A 21,763-nucleotide genomic window follows, 5' to 3' on the forward strand; every position below is an offset into this window, starting at 1 on the left:
ATTGGTTTTAAACATAACCTAAAACCAATATAAAGATTTAAGATAAGAACTTACGTGCTTGCACTTTCTAGTTCAAGAAATCAGTTTTGCTATAACATTTGAAAAAAAAAATGAAAGCTATAAATAAGGCAGTTTGAACAGCCTTTAATAATGCAAAGGTCAGCACAGTGGTGCAATAGTAGTGCTGTCATGTAATTAGGAGACTAGTGTGTTCCCTTTGTGGAGTTTGCATATTCTCCCCGTATCCATATAGGTTTCCTCCCACGGTCCAAAGACATGCAGGTTTGCAGGTTTGGAGGATTGTTAATGCTAAATTGACCCCTGATCAATGTGTGTGTTCATCCTACAGTGGGCTGGTGATGTGTCAGGGGATTGCTCCTAACATTCACCTGAGGTTTGCTAGGATAGGCTTCAACCTCCCTGTGACTCTGCTTTGGTTAATAAGGTTTAGAAAATGGGTGGTTGTAATAAAGCATTGCAGTAATCAGTTATCCTACATATAAATAGTTCTACAGGGTTCCACCGAACTAAGATGGATATATCCTTTGCTTGTTGAATTGTAGCAATGCACCTAATTAATTTTTCATGGGTCACAATCCGGAACAGCATTAGGCCATTCCAGTAGATGTGCAGATTGTTAAAAACTTTACATACTTTGCATGATACATGTAGAGGTGTTGGAGAACTCAAGAGCGCAAGAGTTTATTTTTCAGTTCTTATTCCTTCAATTTAATGATTATGAAGCTGCTTCAGGCTTGATTACTGAAGTGCTACCAAAGTGGATTTAGTTGGACATATATATGCAAGGGCACTATACTGCCAAACTCAAAAGCTTTTAGTTGTGATTTATGTCAGCGTTGGGGCACAGAGTTAATACTTGTTTATTGAAACATGTTTACTGTTTCCTTGCCTAAATTATAAAGCTCTCTAAGTAGCTGTATTCCTTGCCTTTCTAACCACAAATGTGTTTGTTTTGTGATTATCGGTATTTTGATCTTACAAGAACAATACCAGGGGTGGGTGATGGATGTATCAAACAAGGGGACAACCTTTCTTTAGGGAAACTATACAGGGAGTTGGGGGGCTCAATTGTTTGAAAAGAAAAAAAAAACTTGAGATGCAGTACACTTGTCACACTGCTTTTTCCATTCCTGGAAATATTTCCTGTAGTCCTCCTTTGCTACTGTATTTGTAGCCTTCAGCCATTTTTTTTTTCGGGATTACTTCCACGGTATAAATTTGTCTTACTTTTAATTTTGGGATCAGAAAGAAGTCACTGGTCTGGTGAATTTGGGGCATGTAAAGCAAACAACCACTTTGTGGTTGGTCAAAATATCTATGACTGACAACGTGGTGTGTGGGTACATTGTCATTGTGCAGCACCGTGTGCAAGTGTGCGGTCATGGTGCAAAATGCAGTTTAACATGTGCCACTGCTCCATTTTTCCTTCTTTTGCTTTCCCGCAGACACCTCAGCAGTTCAGTGTAATGTCAGTAATTACCAGTGTATACCAGTATGTTCATGGGAGGAGGGACAAATTCTTCATTGGCAAGTCCATCAATGTCAAAAAACATGCCCATTATTGACTTGATATTTGATATTACCTGACATGCTTCTTTCAGCTTGAGGAAAAAAAAAATTAGAGAAGCCCCACACTATCAATCTATACTAATAAAAGGCAAAGCCCTCACTGACTGACTCACTGACTCATCACTAATTCTCCAACTTCCCATGTAGGTAGAAAGCTGACATTTGGCAGGCTTATTCCTTACAGCTTACTTACATAAGTTAAGCAGGTTTCATTTCGAAATTCTACACATAACGGTCGATAACGGTCGACAATATCCGCCATGTTGAACTTTCTTATTTATGGCCCCATCTTCACGAAATTTGGTAGGCAGCTGCCCTGCACTAACCAAAACTGATGTACTTACTTATTTCGATGGTATGACGCCACTGTCGGCCGCCATATTGAACTTTCCAACGTCACTAATTCTCCGACTTCCCGTGTAGGTAGAAGGCTGACCCCATCTTCACAAAATTTGGTAGGTGGCTTCCCTGCGCTAACCAAAACCGTTGTACATAATTATTTCGGTGGTATGATGCCACTGTCGGCCGCTATATTGAATTTTCAAAACGTCACTAATTCTCCAACTTCCAGTGTAGGTAGAAGGCTGAAATTTGGGAGGCCCATTCCTTACAGCTTACTTATAAAAGTTAAGCAGGTTTCTTTTCGAAATTCTACGCATAACGGTCAACAACATCCGCCATATTGAACTTTCTTATTCATGGCCCCATCTTCACTAAATTTGGTAGGCGGCTTCCCTGCGCTAACCGAAACCAATGTACATACTTATTTCGGTGGTATGACGCCACTGTCAGCCGCCATATTGAACTTTCCAACGTCACTAATTCTCCAACTTCTCGTGTAGGTAGAAGGCTGAAATTGGCAGGCTCATTCCTTACAGCTTACTTACAAAAGTTTAGCAAGTTTCATTTCGAAATTCTACGCGTAACGATCAACAACGTCCGCCATGTTGAACTTTCTTCTCGAAATTTGGTAGGCGGCTTCCCTGCACTCACCGAACCCAATGTACGTACTTATTTCGGTAGTATAATGCCACTGTCGGCCGCCATATTGAACTTTTAAACAGTCTTTGTTACTTATGGGCCGATTTTCAAGAAATTTGGTACACGGATTCCCAACGCTAACTGAATCCTACTTACGTACATATATACGTCCATAGCCTGCAGCTCGGTCACCGTGTGAGCGGCGTTGGTCCCCATCCCAACGCCTCCCACGTTGTTGGCTGCCTGCCTATATAAGGCCGTCTGTCGCTCCAGTCTCTACATTCCCTTCCTTGCTTCGCCACGGGATTCACGTCTCCCTGCTGATAACTACAGCCTTTTTATTTAATTCACGGCTTCTCCGCTGTTTTATTGTTTATTTATTGCGATTATAGTTATTGTGTAGGTATTTTAGACTTACTTTACATTGTTCAGGTACCCATTTCCTTTATCATTCCAACCATACCCCCATTAACATGTCTATCGAGGTGATCACCATCGATCAAAGAACTGTCACATACCGAGTGGTTTCCTTGCCCGGAGATGGCACCTACCTTTTCCATTCTCTTTGTTACATATTGCACGGCCATATCAGGCTCACTCTTGATATCCGCAGGAACATTGTGTCTTATGTATTGAATGACTGGGACAGGCTCAAGGTGTGGACTGATGACGGTACAGGAGATAATTATACTACACAGGAGCACTAGAAGAGTGAAATGCTTAAGCCCTTTAACTATGCATCTGCATGTGAGTTGATGGCTGCCGCTGAATTGTTCGGTTGTCGCTTTCAAGTGTACCAAAATGGCCGAATATTTTACACCTTTCCACAACCGCCAATGCCTCTTAAACATCTTAGATTCACAGGTGACGATTTCAGTGGTGGACACTTTGATGTTTATGAATGTTTAAACTCTCAAAAGCTGGATGTGATTTTATCGATGAAGCCGGTTGGGTGCTTACAACGCTTGACAGATGCCGAATGTCACTTCAACACAACAAATCCTGCAAATACTGTCGTAATTGAAACAAACCATTAAACTCAAACCGGTTATGACAGCAACAATCCAAGCTGTGAGATTTCAAATGAGATTACTTTTCACATGGCCAACTGTACGTTGCATGCTCAAGAGTAAGCTCAGCGCACAGCTTGGTCATATTACAACCGGAGGGCCGAAACTGACAACATGGTATACAAAGAGATCCTTAACAAATATTTATTGGCATATTTTCCCTCAGTTTAAAAAGGTTTAATTTTCCTCTTAATAAAAATTTTAATGCAGTACTTCGCGCTGCGAAGAAGTAGTGTGTTAAAGAAGCAATGAAAAAGAAAAGGAAACATTTTGAAAATAACGTAACATGATTGTCAATGTAATTGTTTTGTCACTGTTGTGAGTGATGAGTGTTGCTGTCATATATATATATATATATATATATATATATATATATATATATATATATAAATATATATATATATTTACACACACAAACAAACATATACATATACACATATATATATATACACACACACATATATACATACATATATATATCTACACAGCTGTTTCGTATCAGTGCAATACGCTGTTTGTTAAAACGGATGACACCCGCTCTTACGTGCAAGTCTGCGTGGATATTATGAACTATCGTATTTGTTCAAGTTCTATTTAAATTTTAAATAGAAGGAATTTTTATTTAGTCGACAGAAATATCTTTGGTAGGAATGGTAAAACAGACAGGAATATTATTCCTGAATAAATCAACTCAAACCTTAAACAACTTATAATATTTTGCTCTCCATAAAATATATCCTGTCTAAATTATACAAGTTAGAAATAAAGTAAACATTAAAAGAACAAACATTCAAATTTCTTTACTCTTATGTAATTTTATATATAAATAATAAACTTAGATTTTAAATATCCCAAAAGATTTTGCTCTCCATAAAAATATATCCTGTCAAAATTATACAAATTCAAATATGAACATGCTGCATAACAAAACCTAGAAATATAAATAAAATGTGTTCCTTTCAGCAATAACAAATCAAATCATTCAGTTGTCTTTGCTCATATGTCATTTTAGAGCTGGACGCCTGGCATCTTTTTTTGGCCACAGGTTCGTTTCTGTTTGGTGTGAGGTTCTGTGTTGTGGAGATTCTCAGGATGGATTGCAGGTGCTCATCAGTGAGGCGACTCCTGTGTGCTGTTTTGTTAGTCTTTATCACTGAGAAGAGCTTCTCACACAGATATGTGCTACCAAACATGCACAAGGTTCGAGCCGCATGTAGACGGACTTTTTGTTCTTCAAAGTCACCAAAGCGCCGTGCAAACTCAGTGCGCTCAGTTTATCAGCAAAGTGCGATTTGGGAACACCGTAGTGACGACTTGGTTTAACATTACTTGGCAACAGGGAAAGTGGGGCAAGTGGTTGTGTCTCCCATAAAAGCAGCTTCACTTGAAATCACTTTGTGATTGTGCCGGGTAAAACGTCCGCTGAAGTGTCAGATTCTTATTTAATTCTTCTGCTTTCTGTATCTTCTGCATTGCATTCAGGTCTTTCAGGTTACCCTGATGTTTTGTTCATAGTGCCGTCTTAGATTAAATTCTGTAATTACAGCCACATTAGCTCCACAAATGAGACACACGGGTTCAGTAAACATATACTCAGCCTCCCATCGGTTTTAAAGGCTCTATTTTCAGAATCAACTTTTCTCTTCAGCATCGTGTGAGCTAGCTTCGCAATAACTTGCAGCATCATAAGGTAGACTTGATTAACGCGGTAAGTGTTGGCAAGGCAGCTGAAGCGCTGCATTATGGGATCTGTAGTTTATTGTGTTACCAGCGCTTCATATACCGGGCTTTAATAACAATAATACAGTATATAAAATGATCTCGGGGCGGATATAATTACGCCGGGCGGATGTGGCCCTGCCCTTGAGTTTGACACATATGGACTAAATAGAACTTGAAAAGATATATTTTTCAAATGTGATCGCAATTCAGATAGAGTTGGCGCTACAGCCTGCATGCCTCAATAAGTCATCCTCCCTCGCCTTACTTTTTTACCGTTCATCTAATGAATACACTGAGTATGGCTTTACCAAAACAATCATTGATGGCGAATAAAGTATCCATTATTCGAGTATGTAGATCGGGATTATATATATATACATATATATATACCCGCGTATCAGCGAGAAGTAGTGTGTTAAAAAGCTAGAAAAGAAAAGGGAACATTTTAAAAATAACGTAACATGACTGTCAATATACAGTATTTGTTTTGTGAGTGTTACTGAGTGTTGCTGTCATCAAGGATTTGATTATCATTATTTCTTTCAATCAGGTTCGTATTTGTAGGATGTGTTGTGTTCAAGTTACATTCCGTGTTTGTCAATCGTTGTAAAGATGACAGGTTTCATTCATCGATTCGTTTCTTACTGCATCAATAAACAGCTCGTCTTCTTCTTTATCTGAGACCTGACACACTGCATGCACGGGTTTTTTTTACACTGTCTTCCTTTAGCGGGACATTGACTTTTTCCAACGTGTGCTTTGTTTCGCAGTAGTTGGATTTATGAATATGCTTGTATGTATGAGGCGCTTCATATTTTTGCTGCCTTTTCAATTGTGTAATTCGGTTTTGTTCAGCGCTTTTGGAACTGTTGCTTTTATCTGTGCACTCGTCAGTTCCGTGAGCCGCTCGGTGTACATGCATCGAAGGTTCCCAGCTGTGCTGGTGCCATCTCGTGCTATGTCCATGGCTGTATTTAATGTTACCTTAGTCCTGGCACTTAAAACTTTCTCTCGCAGTTTCGCTGAGTTTGTGTCAAACACCACCCTGACCATCTCATCTTCCTCTCCATAAGCACAGTCCTTCACCCGTGAATATTTACCCGTGGCAGTTTGCTATTGGATTGCCGCTGACGGACGGCCTTATATGGGCAGGCACTAAATTACAAGCGCCAGCGCAGCCTGTCTATGAACTTAATTTAAAGTGTAGGTTTACATGTGCTTTGTTTCAGTAGCAGAACTCATGAATATGGTTGTATATGTCACTTTCGCCGCTTCTTATTGTTTAGCTGCCTTCTCAATTATATAATGCATGTTTTCTTCAGCGCTTTTTGAGGTCTTCCTGGTTTTCTATGTACTGCGTGATTACGTGGGAGGCGTGATGATGTCACACGAAACTCCGCCCCACGGCGTTGAAGCTCATCTCCATTACAGTAAATGGAGAAAACTGCTTCCAGTTATGACCATTACGCGTAGAATTTCGATATAAAACCTGCCCAACTTTTGTAAGGAAGCTGTAAGGAATGAACCTGCCAAATTTCAGCCTTCCACCCACACGGGAAGTTGGAGAATTAGTGATGAGTGAGTGAGTGAGTGAGTGAGTGAGGGCTTTGCCTTTTATTAGTATAGATATATATATATATATATATATATATATATATATATATATATATATATATATATATATATATATGACAGCAACACTCATAACAGTGACAAAACAATTACATTGACAATCATGTTACGTTATTTTTAAAATGTTTCCTTTTCATTACTTCTTTAACACACTACTTCTCTGCTGCGAAGCGCGGGTATTTTGCTAGTATATATATAAATGTCAATGTATGTATGTTCCAGCATCACGTCCGAACGGCTGGAGAGATTTTCATGAAACTTGGTACACATGTTCCTCTTTGGTCGACTAAAAATATTGTAGTGTGAAATCAGCCCTAACCCATCCCCTTCTGGGTACGGTGGGGGGGGGGTGATCTTGCATTGTTGTATGCATGTTACCATCCAGTTGACACTCCGAATGACCACCAGAGGGCAAACTGGAGGTGACTGCCAGCATTCTTTATGTTTGAACACCACCGCACCCCTGTTGCTTTTGAAATTAAACAGAGTTGGCTGGTTCCGAGCATAAACTGGATGATAACATACATACAAGACCGCAAGACAAACACATTAGTGAGTCTTCATTGTTTGTTAATTTATTTTTATTTTTAAAGTTGTGTTTCTTTTTATTATATTTTTCTCAAATCAAAAAAAAAACACTTTATGTTCTGCCCAGGCAACACTGGGTATTTCAGCTAGTAGTAGAATAAATGTGAGAAATACTCAATCATATCAACACAATGTTTACAGTGGGATGATTGACAAGACTGTATGCATACTATACCTAGTGGCATAGTCAATAACTAGTCCATACTTCCATGCTTTTGACCAATTCCTGGAATTTTTTGGTCTCTCTTTGTATACAAAATGTACATTTGATGCATTTGAACTTGTTCATTGGTTTGCACTGTTTGCACATCCTACGTGCAGTTTATATTTTGTTTTGCTATTGTGTCAATGAAACCTGTGTATATATCTCCCAATTATGTATCTGTTTATCTTATCTATTCAATATAAACCTAATAATCTGTAAGTTCATTATATTTGGTCATTAAGTTGCTTTACTTTTTTATACTTTTTTCAAACTTCTGAATCACGTGTTCTAGCTGTGTGTAACTCTGCCAGGTTTCTGCTATGTAGTCTTCTGCTATATAATATAGCATGGCTAAGTTCTATACTGGGTGTTAGTTGCTTAATTTCATATAGTTAGTGTTCCTGCTCATTTGAATCATATCACTAATGGACTATAAATTTTGGTGAATTGTTGAAAACTGGTCCTGTTTGGCACTTTTAATTTTTGTTTATTTGCTAACTGGAAACTGCAAAGTATTGTTAGTATGAACCCAGAAAATGGTCTTTAAACCGGCAGAAAGAGAGTGATAAATATATAGAGCTGTCTGTGAATATGCAAGTGTTTGATTATTGTGTTGTGACGATTAAGGAGCAGAATATACCAGGATGACATTAATTAATGTTTAGAAGAACGTTCAAGAGAGGTACCAATTATTATTTTGTAGGGATAGGGATAATTAAAGAAAGGTGACAGTCATCATTGTGAGCATTAGAATTAAGAGGTCTGACTGTGATTATTGCATATTAGCAGATTCTGGAAAGCAGAATGATTGTTGCCTTAGCATAAATATGAGAAAGCTGTGAGTGATTATTCAGTTGGGTCAGATGCAGAAGTGCTAGCTATGACTGTTTTTCAGCAAATGCAAAAGTGGCTGTGATTATTTTGTATCTCACTTCAAGAGAAGTGGTTATTGGTATTATTCTCAACCAGATTCAAGACTTATTATTTCATAGGAGCTGATTTAATAAAGCTGACTGCATTATTCAGTGATGTGCAAAAATGAAGCAATGCTGTTTAATTTTTTTGAGATTTATTCAGGAGATTTTGTTGTGATTTTCTGTAATGATAGCTTTATCGCTTTCATATGAATATGCTCAGTAGGTTACATTTGTCTTTCACCATATGCTTTGACATTACTGTTTTCATTTCTATTTTTTGATTTCTACATGCTTTATATGTTTAATGTAAACTTTCATGGTCTTTAGTAATGTAATTTGATTGACTTCAGTTTGGGAAAAGCTAACGCTAAGAAAGCTATGGTTCCAGTGATAAAAAGAGCTTGTAAACTGGACTGGCAACCTTTTTTGCTGTACCCAGCCCATCTTAAGATTTCACATGTTGTTATGTTGGTCTCATGAATGCAGAGATGCCTTGGTGGTTTCAGGCTTCTTTTTTATTTTCTTATTTATCATCTTTTTGTTTCTCATCTTCACTTTGTGCATTGCTCATATCTTCCGCTTTCCTCTTGGAATGTGTGAGGACTTGAAGTTAATGACAAACATGTAAGTGTCCTTACGGCACTATAAGTTTGATGTTGCATTTATTCAGGAATCCAGTTTATTAGCCAAAACTCTACCCAGATTTGCTATCAAATATCAAATTAGCCATCAAACGCTAATTCGTAGCAGCCAGTGCATTTGGGTGGAGTGGTTACTTTTCTGTGATGTAACTTGCAGTGCAAAGTAATTGGCACAGGTGCTGACAGTGCCAGTAGATTTTGGTATTTTTGATGAAGATGGGTAGTAAGAAAACTGCCCTGTGTTGTATTTATTTACCAACACTGAATCAATCCTCATTCCTTTCTTATTTAACTACTGTAGCAACGTTTTAAATTGGATGGATGCAAATTGGATACAAACTCGTTTATGACTGCCCTCTTAGATGAAATGCAATGCCAGCTCCTGTTTCCCAGCATATTCCTCAATTGACTCACTCAAAGTGCAGATTTGTTTCTGATTTAAACCTGATTCCTTTTGGCTGTTAAATTCCTCTGCTAAAACATTTTCATTTTTCTCTTCCTGACATCTTTCTCACTTGAAATTTTCTAAATTGTTTGCTTACCTTATTGCCAATACACCTCTTGTAACATCCAACCTCTTTAACCATAAATACATGCTGATGCAACTGGATTTACAATTGTTATTTTCTCATGCCACCATTTTGAGGGTTGTGCTAATCTTTGATCCTTATTAAAGAATTTTGTGATAATCATGTTTCTAAGCTTGAAGATGTCATTAATAGTAACTCTGGCCCTTTTGGGGTCCCTGCATATGTGTGGTCGACAGTAAAAGATTTTTTTTCACAAATGCACAATTGTACATGTTTGTAATCTGGCTTGTGCATGCTTGGAAAAAAATTCTTGAACCCGAGTATCACCTTTCATCTTTAAAGGAGGCTTGACGTCTTGTGGTGAGTGTGGAGCATGAGCTGTTGAACACATGCATACCTTCTAAATCAAACGCCTCAGAAAACAGAAATTCTAATCAGTTGTACAAGTACTCAATGTGACATTTAATCCTAGCAAACTACTGACATTACCATTAAAGAAAAGTAAAAAAATTGTGACTATTTTATCCAAATCCTTGTTACAAACCCTCTGGATGCCAATAACTGATTTATTTGAGTTATATTCCAAATTATTCTCTGAAAATTCAAAGTTTTTCCATCATCTTTAGATAATGTGTACTTCCGTAGACTTTTAATAGATGATGTCATTTACATCATCAACAGAAACTAAGGAGGCTCCAGGTTGAGTTGTTGAAAATGACTTAAGGCCTGATGGTTTCTCTCCTGACATCCTGTCTGCCTTTTACAGTAGGTTTATCCTTCAGTCTCTGTTTATTGGTTTGATAAGTCTAACTCTCTGCCATCCGATCTCTCTGTTAATTTTACTTTTTCCCTTATTAATTCCTTATCCAGGACTACTCTACTACTCTTACCCACACTTTTATCCATCAGAGGTTATTTTAACATTGTTTCAAAGCTATTCCTAGCCTCTCGCTAGAAATGTCCTGATTCTTTCTCTCTGTAAAATTCCTGAAATCTCCTTTCTTTAACCTACTCGTATAACATTTTAATAGGTACCGATAAACTGGCTCCAATATCGAGAAGAGGCAGTTTGCAGTGCGTTTGGTTGGGGGACAGTTGACCAGTAGTGCACATCATGTTTGCAGTTCATTTCTATTTTGTCCCTTTTTCCATGTCTCTTGGGCTTTCTGTGTGTTTTTATTTTCCTCTATATAGTCATCACTTTCAGTTACTTTAGGGACTCTCTTATAGGTCAATTTTGATACAATTGCTGGAGTGTGTGTATTAACAGTTATCTTATTTGTTAATATTTGACCTAATTAAGTTTTCATGACTATTGTTACCTCACTGAATTTCAGTAGAAAAGAATCAGAATTCAGAATCTTCTCCTGTGTACATTGGCAAATTGTGCTCTTCAACATCCTTTATTCTACTTGAACTTATGTTGTAGATACTGTATACAGTGGGTACGGAAAGTATTCAGACCCCCTTCAGTTTTTCACACTTTGTTATATTGCAGCCATTTGCTAAAATCATTTTAATTATTTTTTTCCCTCATTAATGTACACACAGCACCCCATATTGACAGACAAAAAAAGAATTTTTGAAATTGTTGCAGATTTATTAAAAAAAGTTTTATCTTGGAGTTTGCTAAAAGACACCTGAAGGACTCTGAGATGGTAAGAAATAAGATTCTCTGGTCTGATGAGACCAAGATAGAAGGCCATAGATTTTGGACTTAATTCTAAGCGGTATGTGTGGAGACAACCAGGCACTGCTCATCACTTGTCCGATACAGTCCCCACAGTGAAGCATGGTGGTGGCAGCATCATGCTGTGGAGGTGTTTTTCAGCTGCAGGGACAGGACGACTGGTTGCAATCGAGGGAAAGATGAATGCAGCCAAGTACAGGGATATTCTTTTTTTTGTCTGTCAATATGGGGTGCTGTGTGTACATTAATGAGGGAAAAATTAATTTAAATGATTTTAGCAAATGGCTGCAATATAACAGAGTGAAAATTTGAAGGGGGTCTGAATACTTTCCGTACCCACTGTATCTATAAAGTATTTATCTGGTGAAAAAGTAAATATATTGTAAACTAAAAAAGGGTGTATACATAGATTATCTTATTGTATCTACCATTTGAAATTATTCCATTTTTATTGCATTTATGTATTTGTTTAACTGTTTGTATTGACTATTTTATTTATTTGTACTATTTGTAATTCTTTCGTTTACTGTGGTTTTGCATGAAAATGGCCTCTATAAATAAATGTTATTGTTATTTGGACAATTTCTCATGCTGTTTCCTCTTTGTCATTCATTTCTTTTTGTATTTGCTACTGTCAGATCCCACGTCTTTGAAGCACCTTTAGTAGACACACCGTGGCCATGTCCTCTGAACTGCTGGTGGATCTGCAAGATGACCTAGCATCAGATGATGCTGCCAGGGCTTTAGATCAACTTAAGCTGTCTCCATTGGAAGACAAGACATGGCCAGCTGAGGAGGTTAAAGAAGTGGGAAAATCAGGTATGTTACTTTCCTTTTCACTCGGTTTTAACAGTGACTGAATCCAGAGATGTGTTCTGTCAACTTGGAATCACCAGGGATAAACATGAAAGTAAAATTTGGGGAGGGCCAATGTTAGTCCTTATACTTCACACACTCTATAAGTTCCACATAAGTCATATTATGGTAAATGGGAATCATACAATAAAATAAAACCCAATGAGCCAGTTTGGACTTTTAAAGGGATATAGACCAGTAGAAAGTGCTGCTGAAATTGCGGGGTTCTGATAGATTTATTTATTTATTTATTTATTGATTGGACAGTGTAACCTAGTGAAACTTTACATGTGGGGAATGAAATTGTTGGATCATACTGCTCATTTTAGCAATATAGAAGATCAAATGATTTACCTTGGTAAAAGCCTTTTAACCTCCTTAGTGTTAAACCAGAGTGTCACTCAGGCTGTGAAAAACAGTGATAAAAGCAACTATATAGGTGCGTCTCACATAAGACCCGAGGATTACTTGGGCTGTAAGTACCAACAGTGTTAGTGCCGAGCATTACTCATGCAACAGTATAGGCCTGTCTTGCTTAAGCATCAAACTTGAGCGTTACCCCGAGCAGCAGTGTAGATGCCTCTTCTCCTGGCCTCATATTGACTTCTCATAAGAAATGTTTTTCAGCAACCCAGGTATTGCACACTCTTGACAGTTACAACAAGCAGTGATGTTAAGGAGCCTCTCATCAGCAGTATGACGAAGTGAATCTGTCTTCATGCATTGTAAATGAAACGGTCAGTGAAACCAAAACTGATTCTGGTGAATCTGAAAGTGACACGTCATTAACACATGTGCAGTGTGCTGTTCATATTATTATTATCATTATTATTATTATTATTATTTGTAGCATTATTGTACGCTCTACACTTCGGTCTTTTTACTTTCAGTGTTTTGCACGTTTTACAGTAGAAAGATTAGATTTAATAAAAATGTAATTTTTCAAACAAAAAATGCAATGGTTTTTACGTGTTTTTTGAGTAATCCTGTTTATTATCTTGTTGTGTGAAGCAAGTTTAGTCCAGGTTACTCCTGGCCATTAGTAAAATAATTTTATCCATTAAATGCAAATGCTTTAATTACTTTTTAAACAGGAAGAAATAAGAACAAATATTCAGGCATCATAAGCATACACCTAGATTTTTTTTAGAATTGTTATTAAAGAGAATTGTGAAGCAAGCATCATTAATTTAAGTCCTTATCTCATAAGAAAAATTAGCCTTTTTTATGGATTCAGACACACTGGTAAGAATAAGAATGAATTTTTTGATGGTCCGAGAAAGACCTGCTTTATTTACTTATTCAAAATTGATGGGAAGTATTAACAGTAAAACAAATATCCTCTGACACACGTGCATGACACAGTCTTCCCCATTTAGCTCAAGCCCAGCAGGGCAAGCAGACCTGGCTGTGAGGTGGTGGGACTGGGAGAGGGCATTGGCATTGGCATGGAGGGCACTGTGTCTGTGCAACACCAGGAGTTTATAAGGATTGAGGCTCAGGAACCATTTGGTGATCCAAGGATTCGAACCCCAGTGGGAACAGAGTCACTTTCTTGGCGTATCGACCGTCACAAGGGTGAACTCCAGGCCTAGCAGATATTATGCCCCATTTGATGGCGAGGGCCTCCCACGTAATTGCCGTGTACCTTGTCTCCAAGTCTAGCAGTTTCCAGCTGAGGTACATGATCAAGTGTTGTTCTCCATTTACAACTTGGCTCAACACAGTGCCAAGGCGTCAGTCTGGAAGCGAAAGATTAGAGGAAAGTCTGGAGATAACAATAGCAGAGCAGACATTAGAGCTGTTTTGAGGTCACATAACATGGCTTCCGCCGATGGGGCCCACATCACCGAGTTGGGTTCCTTCTTCCTTGTCAGTCTGGTAAGGGTTGTGGCTTGCTTGGAGAAGCAGTGTGCGAACCTGTGGTAGTAGCCCATTAATCCTTGGAAAGCCTATACCTGCCTTTTAGTTTGTGGCTGGGGCTGTGGTATAGCGGGTCCGTGGCTCAGAGTAAAAGGCCAGTTTTGAAATAAATTATCGCCATACTCGCGGCTTAAAGAAGGGGCATGGTAGTGTGGCTGGAGCAGTTCTCGTATTCAGTGTGGTGCGGGCGTTTCCTCGCTGAAATGCACAGGTGAGAAATCATCCATATCCATAATTGATGCCAGGAGCTGCTAATCACCACACCTGTGCCATGTCCCCATTATAAATAGGAGAAGTGTGAATGAGGAGAAGAAGAAAAAAAGATTGATAAAAGAGAATGAAGGTTAGTGGGAAGAAGAGGAAGGCTGGAGAAGTGAAAGAGCTGGGATGAGCAAGCGCGCGTAAGAAGGACAGGCCACTGGTAGGAGTGAGCCCTAAGGGGGTGTTTGGCTGGCACCCGGGGTAAGACAGATTGGATCACTCCCGCTGAATTTTGCAGAGGAGCAAGAGTGACCAAGATTGATGACTGCTTGCCGCGGGAGTCTGAGATTTGGGATCAGAACCACAGCATGAGCCCCTTGGCTGTTGGAACCCAAATCTCAGTCCGGGAAAGTTGCCGTATGGAGCCAGAGGATGGAAGGCAACCAGACGTGGAGAAGGTCAACTGTAGGTAGAGTGACTCCCCTGGTGCATGGCCCAGATGGTAGAAGCAGGGGAGCCGCCAGGTGAAGAAGGCACCAGGTTTTGTTTCCAGCCATTGTTTTAACCTCGTTTTAAAGGGTTTATTTATTGAATTTTAACCTCCACATTTTAGTAGTTTTTAATGGATTATTCATTTATGGACAAGTTGTTTGCACTGCACTATTTATTTGGACACTGGTTTTGTTCTTTTAATAAAAGCACTGTTTTGCACTTTTGCACCTTTCCTCTTGCTTTGTTTTGGTGTCCTCATTGTTCAGCTCATCCGGTTACATTACCAGCAATGTCGGGTAAAAGGGCTCCCAAAAGGGAATTAGGATCATGGAGCAATCCTGCATTGTCACAGGGGCCATGCATGAATGGCAGCAACTTTGGATCACTGTGGCTTTATTCATCCTCCACCCACTACATAGCCCAGATATAAAGCCTCGATCAATCCAAAATAACATTTTTTGGGGTCGATCCTAAGGCCAGCATTGCAGGTCATGTGGAGGACATTCTTGACGTGTACTAGGTGTTCCTCCCAGGTGCTAGAAATAGATGATAATGATGTCATTAAGGTAGGCATTATTGGCCACAAGCAGTCTGGTCCACCAGATGCTGTAAGTTTGCAGGGGTCCCATGTAGCCCAAATGGTAGGACACAGTACAGCGAATGACCACTAGGTGTGCTAAACGTGGTCTTTTTTCTTAGCTGTGTCCGTCAAAAGAATCTGCCATTACTATTTTGTCATGTCGAGGTTGAACTGATACTGAGCATTTCCCAGCAGCTCTAGGAAGTTGTCCACCTTCAGCATGGCATAGACATCAAACCGTTAGACCTCATTGAGCCAACAAATGTTGTTGCAGAAGCGCCATCTCCCACTGGGACTAATACGATTGGGCTGGACCCCGGATTGTGACTGGCCTCTATCAGCCCTAGCTCCAGCATTCAACTCATTTCCAGCTCTACCTCTGCCTTGTTTGCCTCTGGGAGAAAATTATGACTGCTTGCAGATGACCACTCCTGTATCAGTGACGATGTTGTGGACGACTCCCTTAACTGCCATGATGATGATTCTGATTTCTTTCTTTTGACGGGGGGTGGGGGTAGGCTGTGCCCATATTTTAACTGTTTGGCGACAGTAAAGACTGACAACGCGGGAGTAGCCACAGTGTCAGTAGAGTAGCAGTTAACCTAGGGCGTCAGAAGGTTAACATCGTAGATGTATTCTCTTGGATGCTGATTGAGTTGGTAGACCACATAGTCCACCAGTACCTTTTGCTCCAAGACTTCTTATGGCTCCTGCCAATGGGCCAGGAGCTTCCACTATGATGTGGGGAATAATACTATGACCCTGTCGCCCAGACAGAATTCTTAAAGATGGGAGTCATGATTGTACAACTGGACCTGCAAGCGTTGGGCATCCTCACATCCACAGGGCGAAGTCACACAGAACAGTTGCATAACTCAGAGACATACTTAGTAATGCTGTGGGAGGGGGTTGCAGTCTCCTTCTCCCAGCCCTCCTGGACCAAGTCAAGCAGTCCCTGCGCCTGTCTGCCATACAGCAGCTCAAAAGGGGAAAATCCAATTAAGTCAATTCTGCATCTCACAGGCTTTGTGCTCTGATCGGGGCAGAAGCAGCATTGTTCCTATGGGAGTTCTGTCTTTCTGGCGATGTAGTGGTGCTCTATGATTTCCACGAGCACCTCCATATTGGCCCAGAGTTGTCTCTGTACAGGGCGGAACAGGTATTCTGGGAGGGTGTGGACCAAGAAGTGGTCAGCTACCATTTCCATGATCCACTCAGCCGTGTTCTGTTCTGGATGTAGCCAGCAAGCAAGGTCTACACCCTCATGGGATATTCAGGGTCAAATTTTGAGTCCCGGCAACACTAGGCCTGGTAAGTGGAGGTAAGCCCATACCAGGCCAGGATCTCTTTCTTTAGGATTGTTCTTGTAGGTCATAGTAGGCCCACTGCGTTTCCCCATTTAGGAATGGGGCCAGAAGATGTTCTCACTCTTGCAGTGGCAAGCGTTGCTGGGTGACTATATGCTCTAAAATGTGGAGGCACAAGTAGATGTGACAGCCCTCGCTCCCTGTTGCCTTGGTATACTTCAGCAGCCTCTCGCTGCTCTTTGCTGTCCAGCAGTTCGGCATGCTGGTGCTGTAGTTGTGTCACTTGCACCATGAGCTGCTGGACCAGTTCCGCCAGGTTGGCTGGGTCTGCCATTGTACCGGCCTGAATTCTGCTGACTATGCCACTTGTTGCTGGGTGTAGTAATGACAGCTCAAAACTTACAGCACAAAAGTTTGAGGTGCCAACCGGGTCATCCCTTTTATCGGTCTCAAGACACAAAACAAAAAACTGAAAACAACACTTTAACGTGCCATTTCTAACAAAATCTCTTCCTTTCTTGTATTGAATGAATTGCTCGATACCAACCAGTCCAGCTGAGATGGCTGTTCTGATTGTGGTCGACCGGCTATGTCATGGTAGAGCTAACAACATGTCATTAGTCCTGATTCTGCTATTCTCTATGTGGCATCAAGTCTCAATCCAGACTCTTTTCGTGTGTTTTTTCGAGTTGGTGGAACGGGCTGCCCACTTCATCTATACTGCTGATTCCCTCAATATATTCAAGGAGCAATTGAAGACCCATCTGTTTTCTGAATATCTGTCTAATTAAAAAACAAAACTTTGCACTGTGATACCTTATATTCTTGACTATTTAAGTGTACTCACTTTATCGATTGTAAATGTATGAGTTATCTTTTCATGTGTCGCAATCAACTTTTGTTACCTGTCCTATTAAACTTGCTGAAAAAACAGGCCCTACCCTAATGTTACTTGATTGTTTACCTCTTTTGTAAGTCACTTTGGATAAAAGCGTCTGGTAAGCAAATAAATGTAAAACATAGTGCTCATTAGCGAATGACCCTCAACAAGAGGATTGACAATTGTATAAATTTAGCAGAGCTCCATCTCAAGGGTTACAAAATATGAAACCTTCATCCAGGATGCTCAGGATCTTATAGTGGAGGACTAAATGCCTTCACCAGGCATCTTCTCAACATTGTGAGGCAAGAAGGAGAAGTAAGTGTTAGGGGCAGAGCCTCCTCTCACCTCAGTGGGAGAGTACGGAATACGGAAAGTATTCAGACCCCCTTCGATTTTTCACTCTTTGTTATATTGCAGCCATTTGCTAAAATCATTTAAATTAATTTTTTCTCTCATTAATGTACACACAGCACCCCATATTGACAGACAAAAAAAAAGGATTTTTGAAATTGTTGCAGATTTATTAAAAAAGAAAAACTGAAATATCACATGGTCCTAAGTATTCAGACCCTTTGCTCAGTATTTAATAGAAGCACCCTTTTGAGCTAATACAGCCATGAGTCTTCTTGGGAAAGATGCAACAAGTTTTTCACACCTGGATTTGGGGATCCTCTGCCATTCCTCCTTGCAGATCCTCTCCAGTTCTGTCAGGTTGGATGATAAACGTTGGTGGACAGCCATTTTTAGGTCTCTTCAGAGATGCTCAATTGGGTTTAAGTCAGGGCTCTGGCTGGGCCATTCAAGAACAGTCACAGAGTTGTTGTGAAGCCACTCTTTCGTTATTTTAGCTGTGTGCTTAGGGTCATTGTCTTGTTGGAAGGTAAACCTTCGGCCCAGTCTGAGGTCCTTAGCACTCTGGAGAAGTTTTTTGTCCAGGATATCCCTGTACTTGGCTGCATTCATCTTTCCCTCGATTGCAACCAGTCATCCTGTCCCTGCAGCTGAAAAACACCTCCACAGCATGATGCTGCCACCGCCATGCTTCACTGTGGGGACTGTATTGGACAAGTGATGAGCAGTGCCTGGTTGTCTCCACACATACCGCTTAGAATTAAGGCCAAAAAATTCTATCTTGGTCTCATCAGACCAGAGAATCTTATTTCTCACCATCTCAGAGTCTTTCAGGTGTCTTTTAGCAAACTCCATGCTCCGGGCTGTCACGTGTCTTGCACTGAGGAGAGGCTTCCAACAGGCCACTCTGCCATAAAGCCCTGACTGGTGGAGGGCTGCAGCGATGGTTGACTTTCTACAACTTTCTCCCATCTCCTGACTGCATCTCTGGAGCTCAGCCAAAGTGATCTTTGGGTTCTTCTTTACCTCTCTCATCAAGGCTCTTCTCCCCCGGTAGCTCAGCTTGGCCGGACGGCCAGCTCTAGGAAGGGTTCTGGTCGTCCCAAACGTCTTCCATTTAAGGATTATGGAGGCCACTGTGCTCTTGGGAACCTTAAGTGCAGCAGAAATTTTTTTGTATCCTTGGCCAGATCTGTGCCTTGCCACAATTCTGTCTCTGAGCTCTTCAGGCAGTTCCTTTGACCTCATGATTCTCATTTGCTCTGACATGCATTGTGAGCTGTAAGGTCTTATATAGGCAGGTGTGTGGCTTTCCTAATCAAGTCAAATCAATATACTCAAACACAGCTGGACTCAAATGAAGGTGATCTCAAGGATGATCAGAAGAAATGGAAAGCACCTGAGTTAAATATATGAGTGTCACAGCAAAGGGTCTGAATACTTAGGACCATGTGATATTTCAGTTGTTCTTTTTTAATAAATCTGCAACAATTTCAAAAATTCTTTTTTTTTGTCTGTCAATATGGGGTGCTGTGTGTACATTAATGAGGGGAAAAATTAATTTAAATGATTTTAGCAAATGGTTGCAATATAACAAAGAGTGAAAAATTGAAGGGGGTCTGAATACTTTCCGTACCCTGTACCTCGACTGAGTCTGCAAGTAGGTCCTCCAGTGCTCATGCATGACACGGCCCCCACCCTTAGCTCGAGCCCAGCAGGGCGAGCAGATGTGGCCATGAAGTGATGGGCCTGGGAGAGGGCATTGGCATTGGCGCATGGAAGGTGCCATGCCTGTGCAGCACCTAGAAGTTATAAGGCACTTCTCACTTTTTAAAGCTATTTAGACATCAGGGCTGGCCACTATTCCATTGTACTGTCAGGACTGTACTTTCTATGATTTTGAAAAAAATTTCAGGCTTACAGATTTGTGTTTTTCTGATGTCAGATGTATTCATGATACTAAAATTATTTCTGACAATGAAGAAACTGGTCAGCCTGTGATGATTTAGGAATACAAAGTGGTACTGCCAGTGGACTTGGGTGTTTGCTGTGCTGCATACTGTTGTTTAGAAAAATTCTTAACTCATTTCATGCAAGCTTAAACGTGAAACACCATTAAATGAAAAATAAAGAGGAAACGGCACAAAGGGAAAACAGGTGAGAAATATGTTAAAAGCACATATTAAAGCAAAAGCTGAGTCTGTTACTTGTAGTGATTATATAAAATCACGTAAGACAGCCTCTTACTGTTATCAAATGCATGTTACAATTGGTTGTGCAGCATGCTTAGAGTAAGAATCAAAAACAACTTACCTTCCACTATAACTCAACAACATTTATTATGTTTGGAGATTCCAGTGATTGAATGTACTTCTCTGCAAATATATACGTTTTGATAAGATAGTCAACAACTTTTTGAAAAGAAATAAAAAGCATTTGTATTGTGTTTATTATTTATATTTGTATAATACAGTATAAGAATGGTTAGAAGCAAGTACTGCATTAATAAAATTCATATTTATAATTATATCTCAGAAATTAGGAATGACTAGTATGTAAAAAAAATTGTAAAATACATTAAAACTGTAGTACAGTTAATGGTTAATTATTTAAAACAAATAAATGCATGTATATTTACATTCACGTAGTGCTAAAGCTGCCAATATCAATTTTTAGTTTGAATGCGCAAGAATATTTTATGAATAATTGTTGTATTTCCATAGACTCGAGATGATGCTGACTTAAAACACAGAATATCGGTAAAAATAATGTATATGAAAGAAAAAATGTAGAATCTGTGTAATTGTTTTTTTAATTTTACTGATTTTAATCAGAAGCAGATAAAATTCCATATAGTCAAGTCAAAGCAAAATTCAACCCCCACCCAAGAGAAAGAGAGGAGAGCAATTAACCAAAGCTACTCTATAAAAGGAACAAGAAAGGAAGGGTATCCTTTTCCCTGAAATAGAAGCTTATTCTAAAATGTTATCCTGCCATATTTTGTAAAAGTTTTGAACAGATCCTCTAAGTGAGAATTAGATTTTTTCCAATTTCAAGTAGTATAGAGCATCAGTTACCCACTGACTTAAAAGAGTTGGGGTGGGGTTCTTCCAGTTGAGCAAGGTAAGTTTGCAAGCTAGTTGTGTTATAGTAAAGGCAATTACAGTTTGTTTGTCCTTCTCCACTTTAAGGTCTTCTAGGAGTGCACCAAACATGGCTGTTAATGAGTTCTGAGTGATTGTGACACCAAGACTGTCTGATATGCATGCAATAATTTTTGTCCAAAATGTTGTTTGTTTGGTGCATTCCCAGAGCATGTGGCCCAGTGAGGCTGGAGATAAATGGTAACATTCACAGGTTGAGTATTGATTGTCCTGGAAACATTTTGGACAATATTAAACAATGTTAATGTGCTTGATAAAAGATTTTAAGTTGAATTATTGAATGATTTGTAGATATGGAGCTATAGTGTATTCTGTGCATAGTTGCCTTTCACTCCTTTTCTGAAATATTAAGTGACAGATCCTTTCTCCAGTCTACTCTGGGGTCTTTGAAAGGAAGGGACTTTAAAATATTTTAATAAATTCTAGAAATACTATTGTCTT

The 21,763-nt window shown here is 39.6% G+C and overlaps 1 protein-coding gene across 2 annotated transcripts in view; it reads left to right on the top strand.

Annotated features, from left to right (window-relative positions):
* The window catches only part of arhgap1 (Rho GTPase activating protein 1), a 75,579-nt gene that overhangs the window by 13,820 nt on the left and 39,996 nt on the right, over window positions 1-21,763 (top strand). For both annotated transcript variants that reach the window (XM_039754633.1, XM_039754641.1), the window contains exon 2: window positions 12,205-12,385. In XM_039754633.1, the coding sequence (XP_039610567.1) occupies window positions 12,247-12,385 (139 nt within the window). In that variant the 5' untranslated portion in view covers window positions 12,205-12,246. The remainder of the gene's footprint in view (window positions 1-12,204; window positions 12,386-21,763) is intronic.

This window comes from Polypterus senegalus, chromosome 1, assembly GCF_016835505.1.
Source record: "Polypterus senegalus isolate Bchr_013 chromosome 1, ASM1683550v1, whole genome shotgun sequence".
NCBI classification, from domain to species: domain Eukaryota; kingdom Metazoa; phylum Chordata; class Cladistia; order Polypteriformes; family Polypteridae; genus Polypterus; species Polypterus senegalus.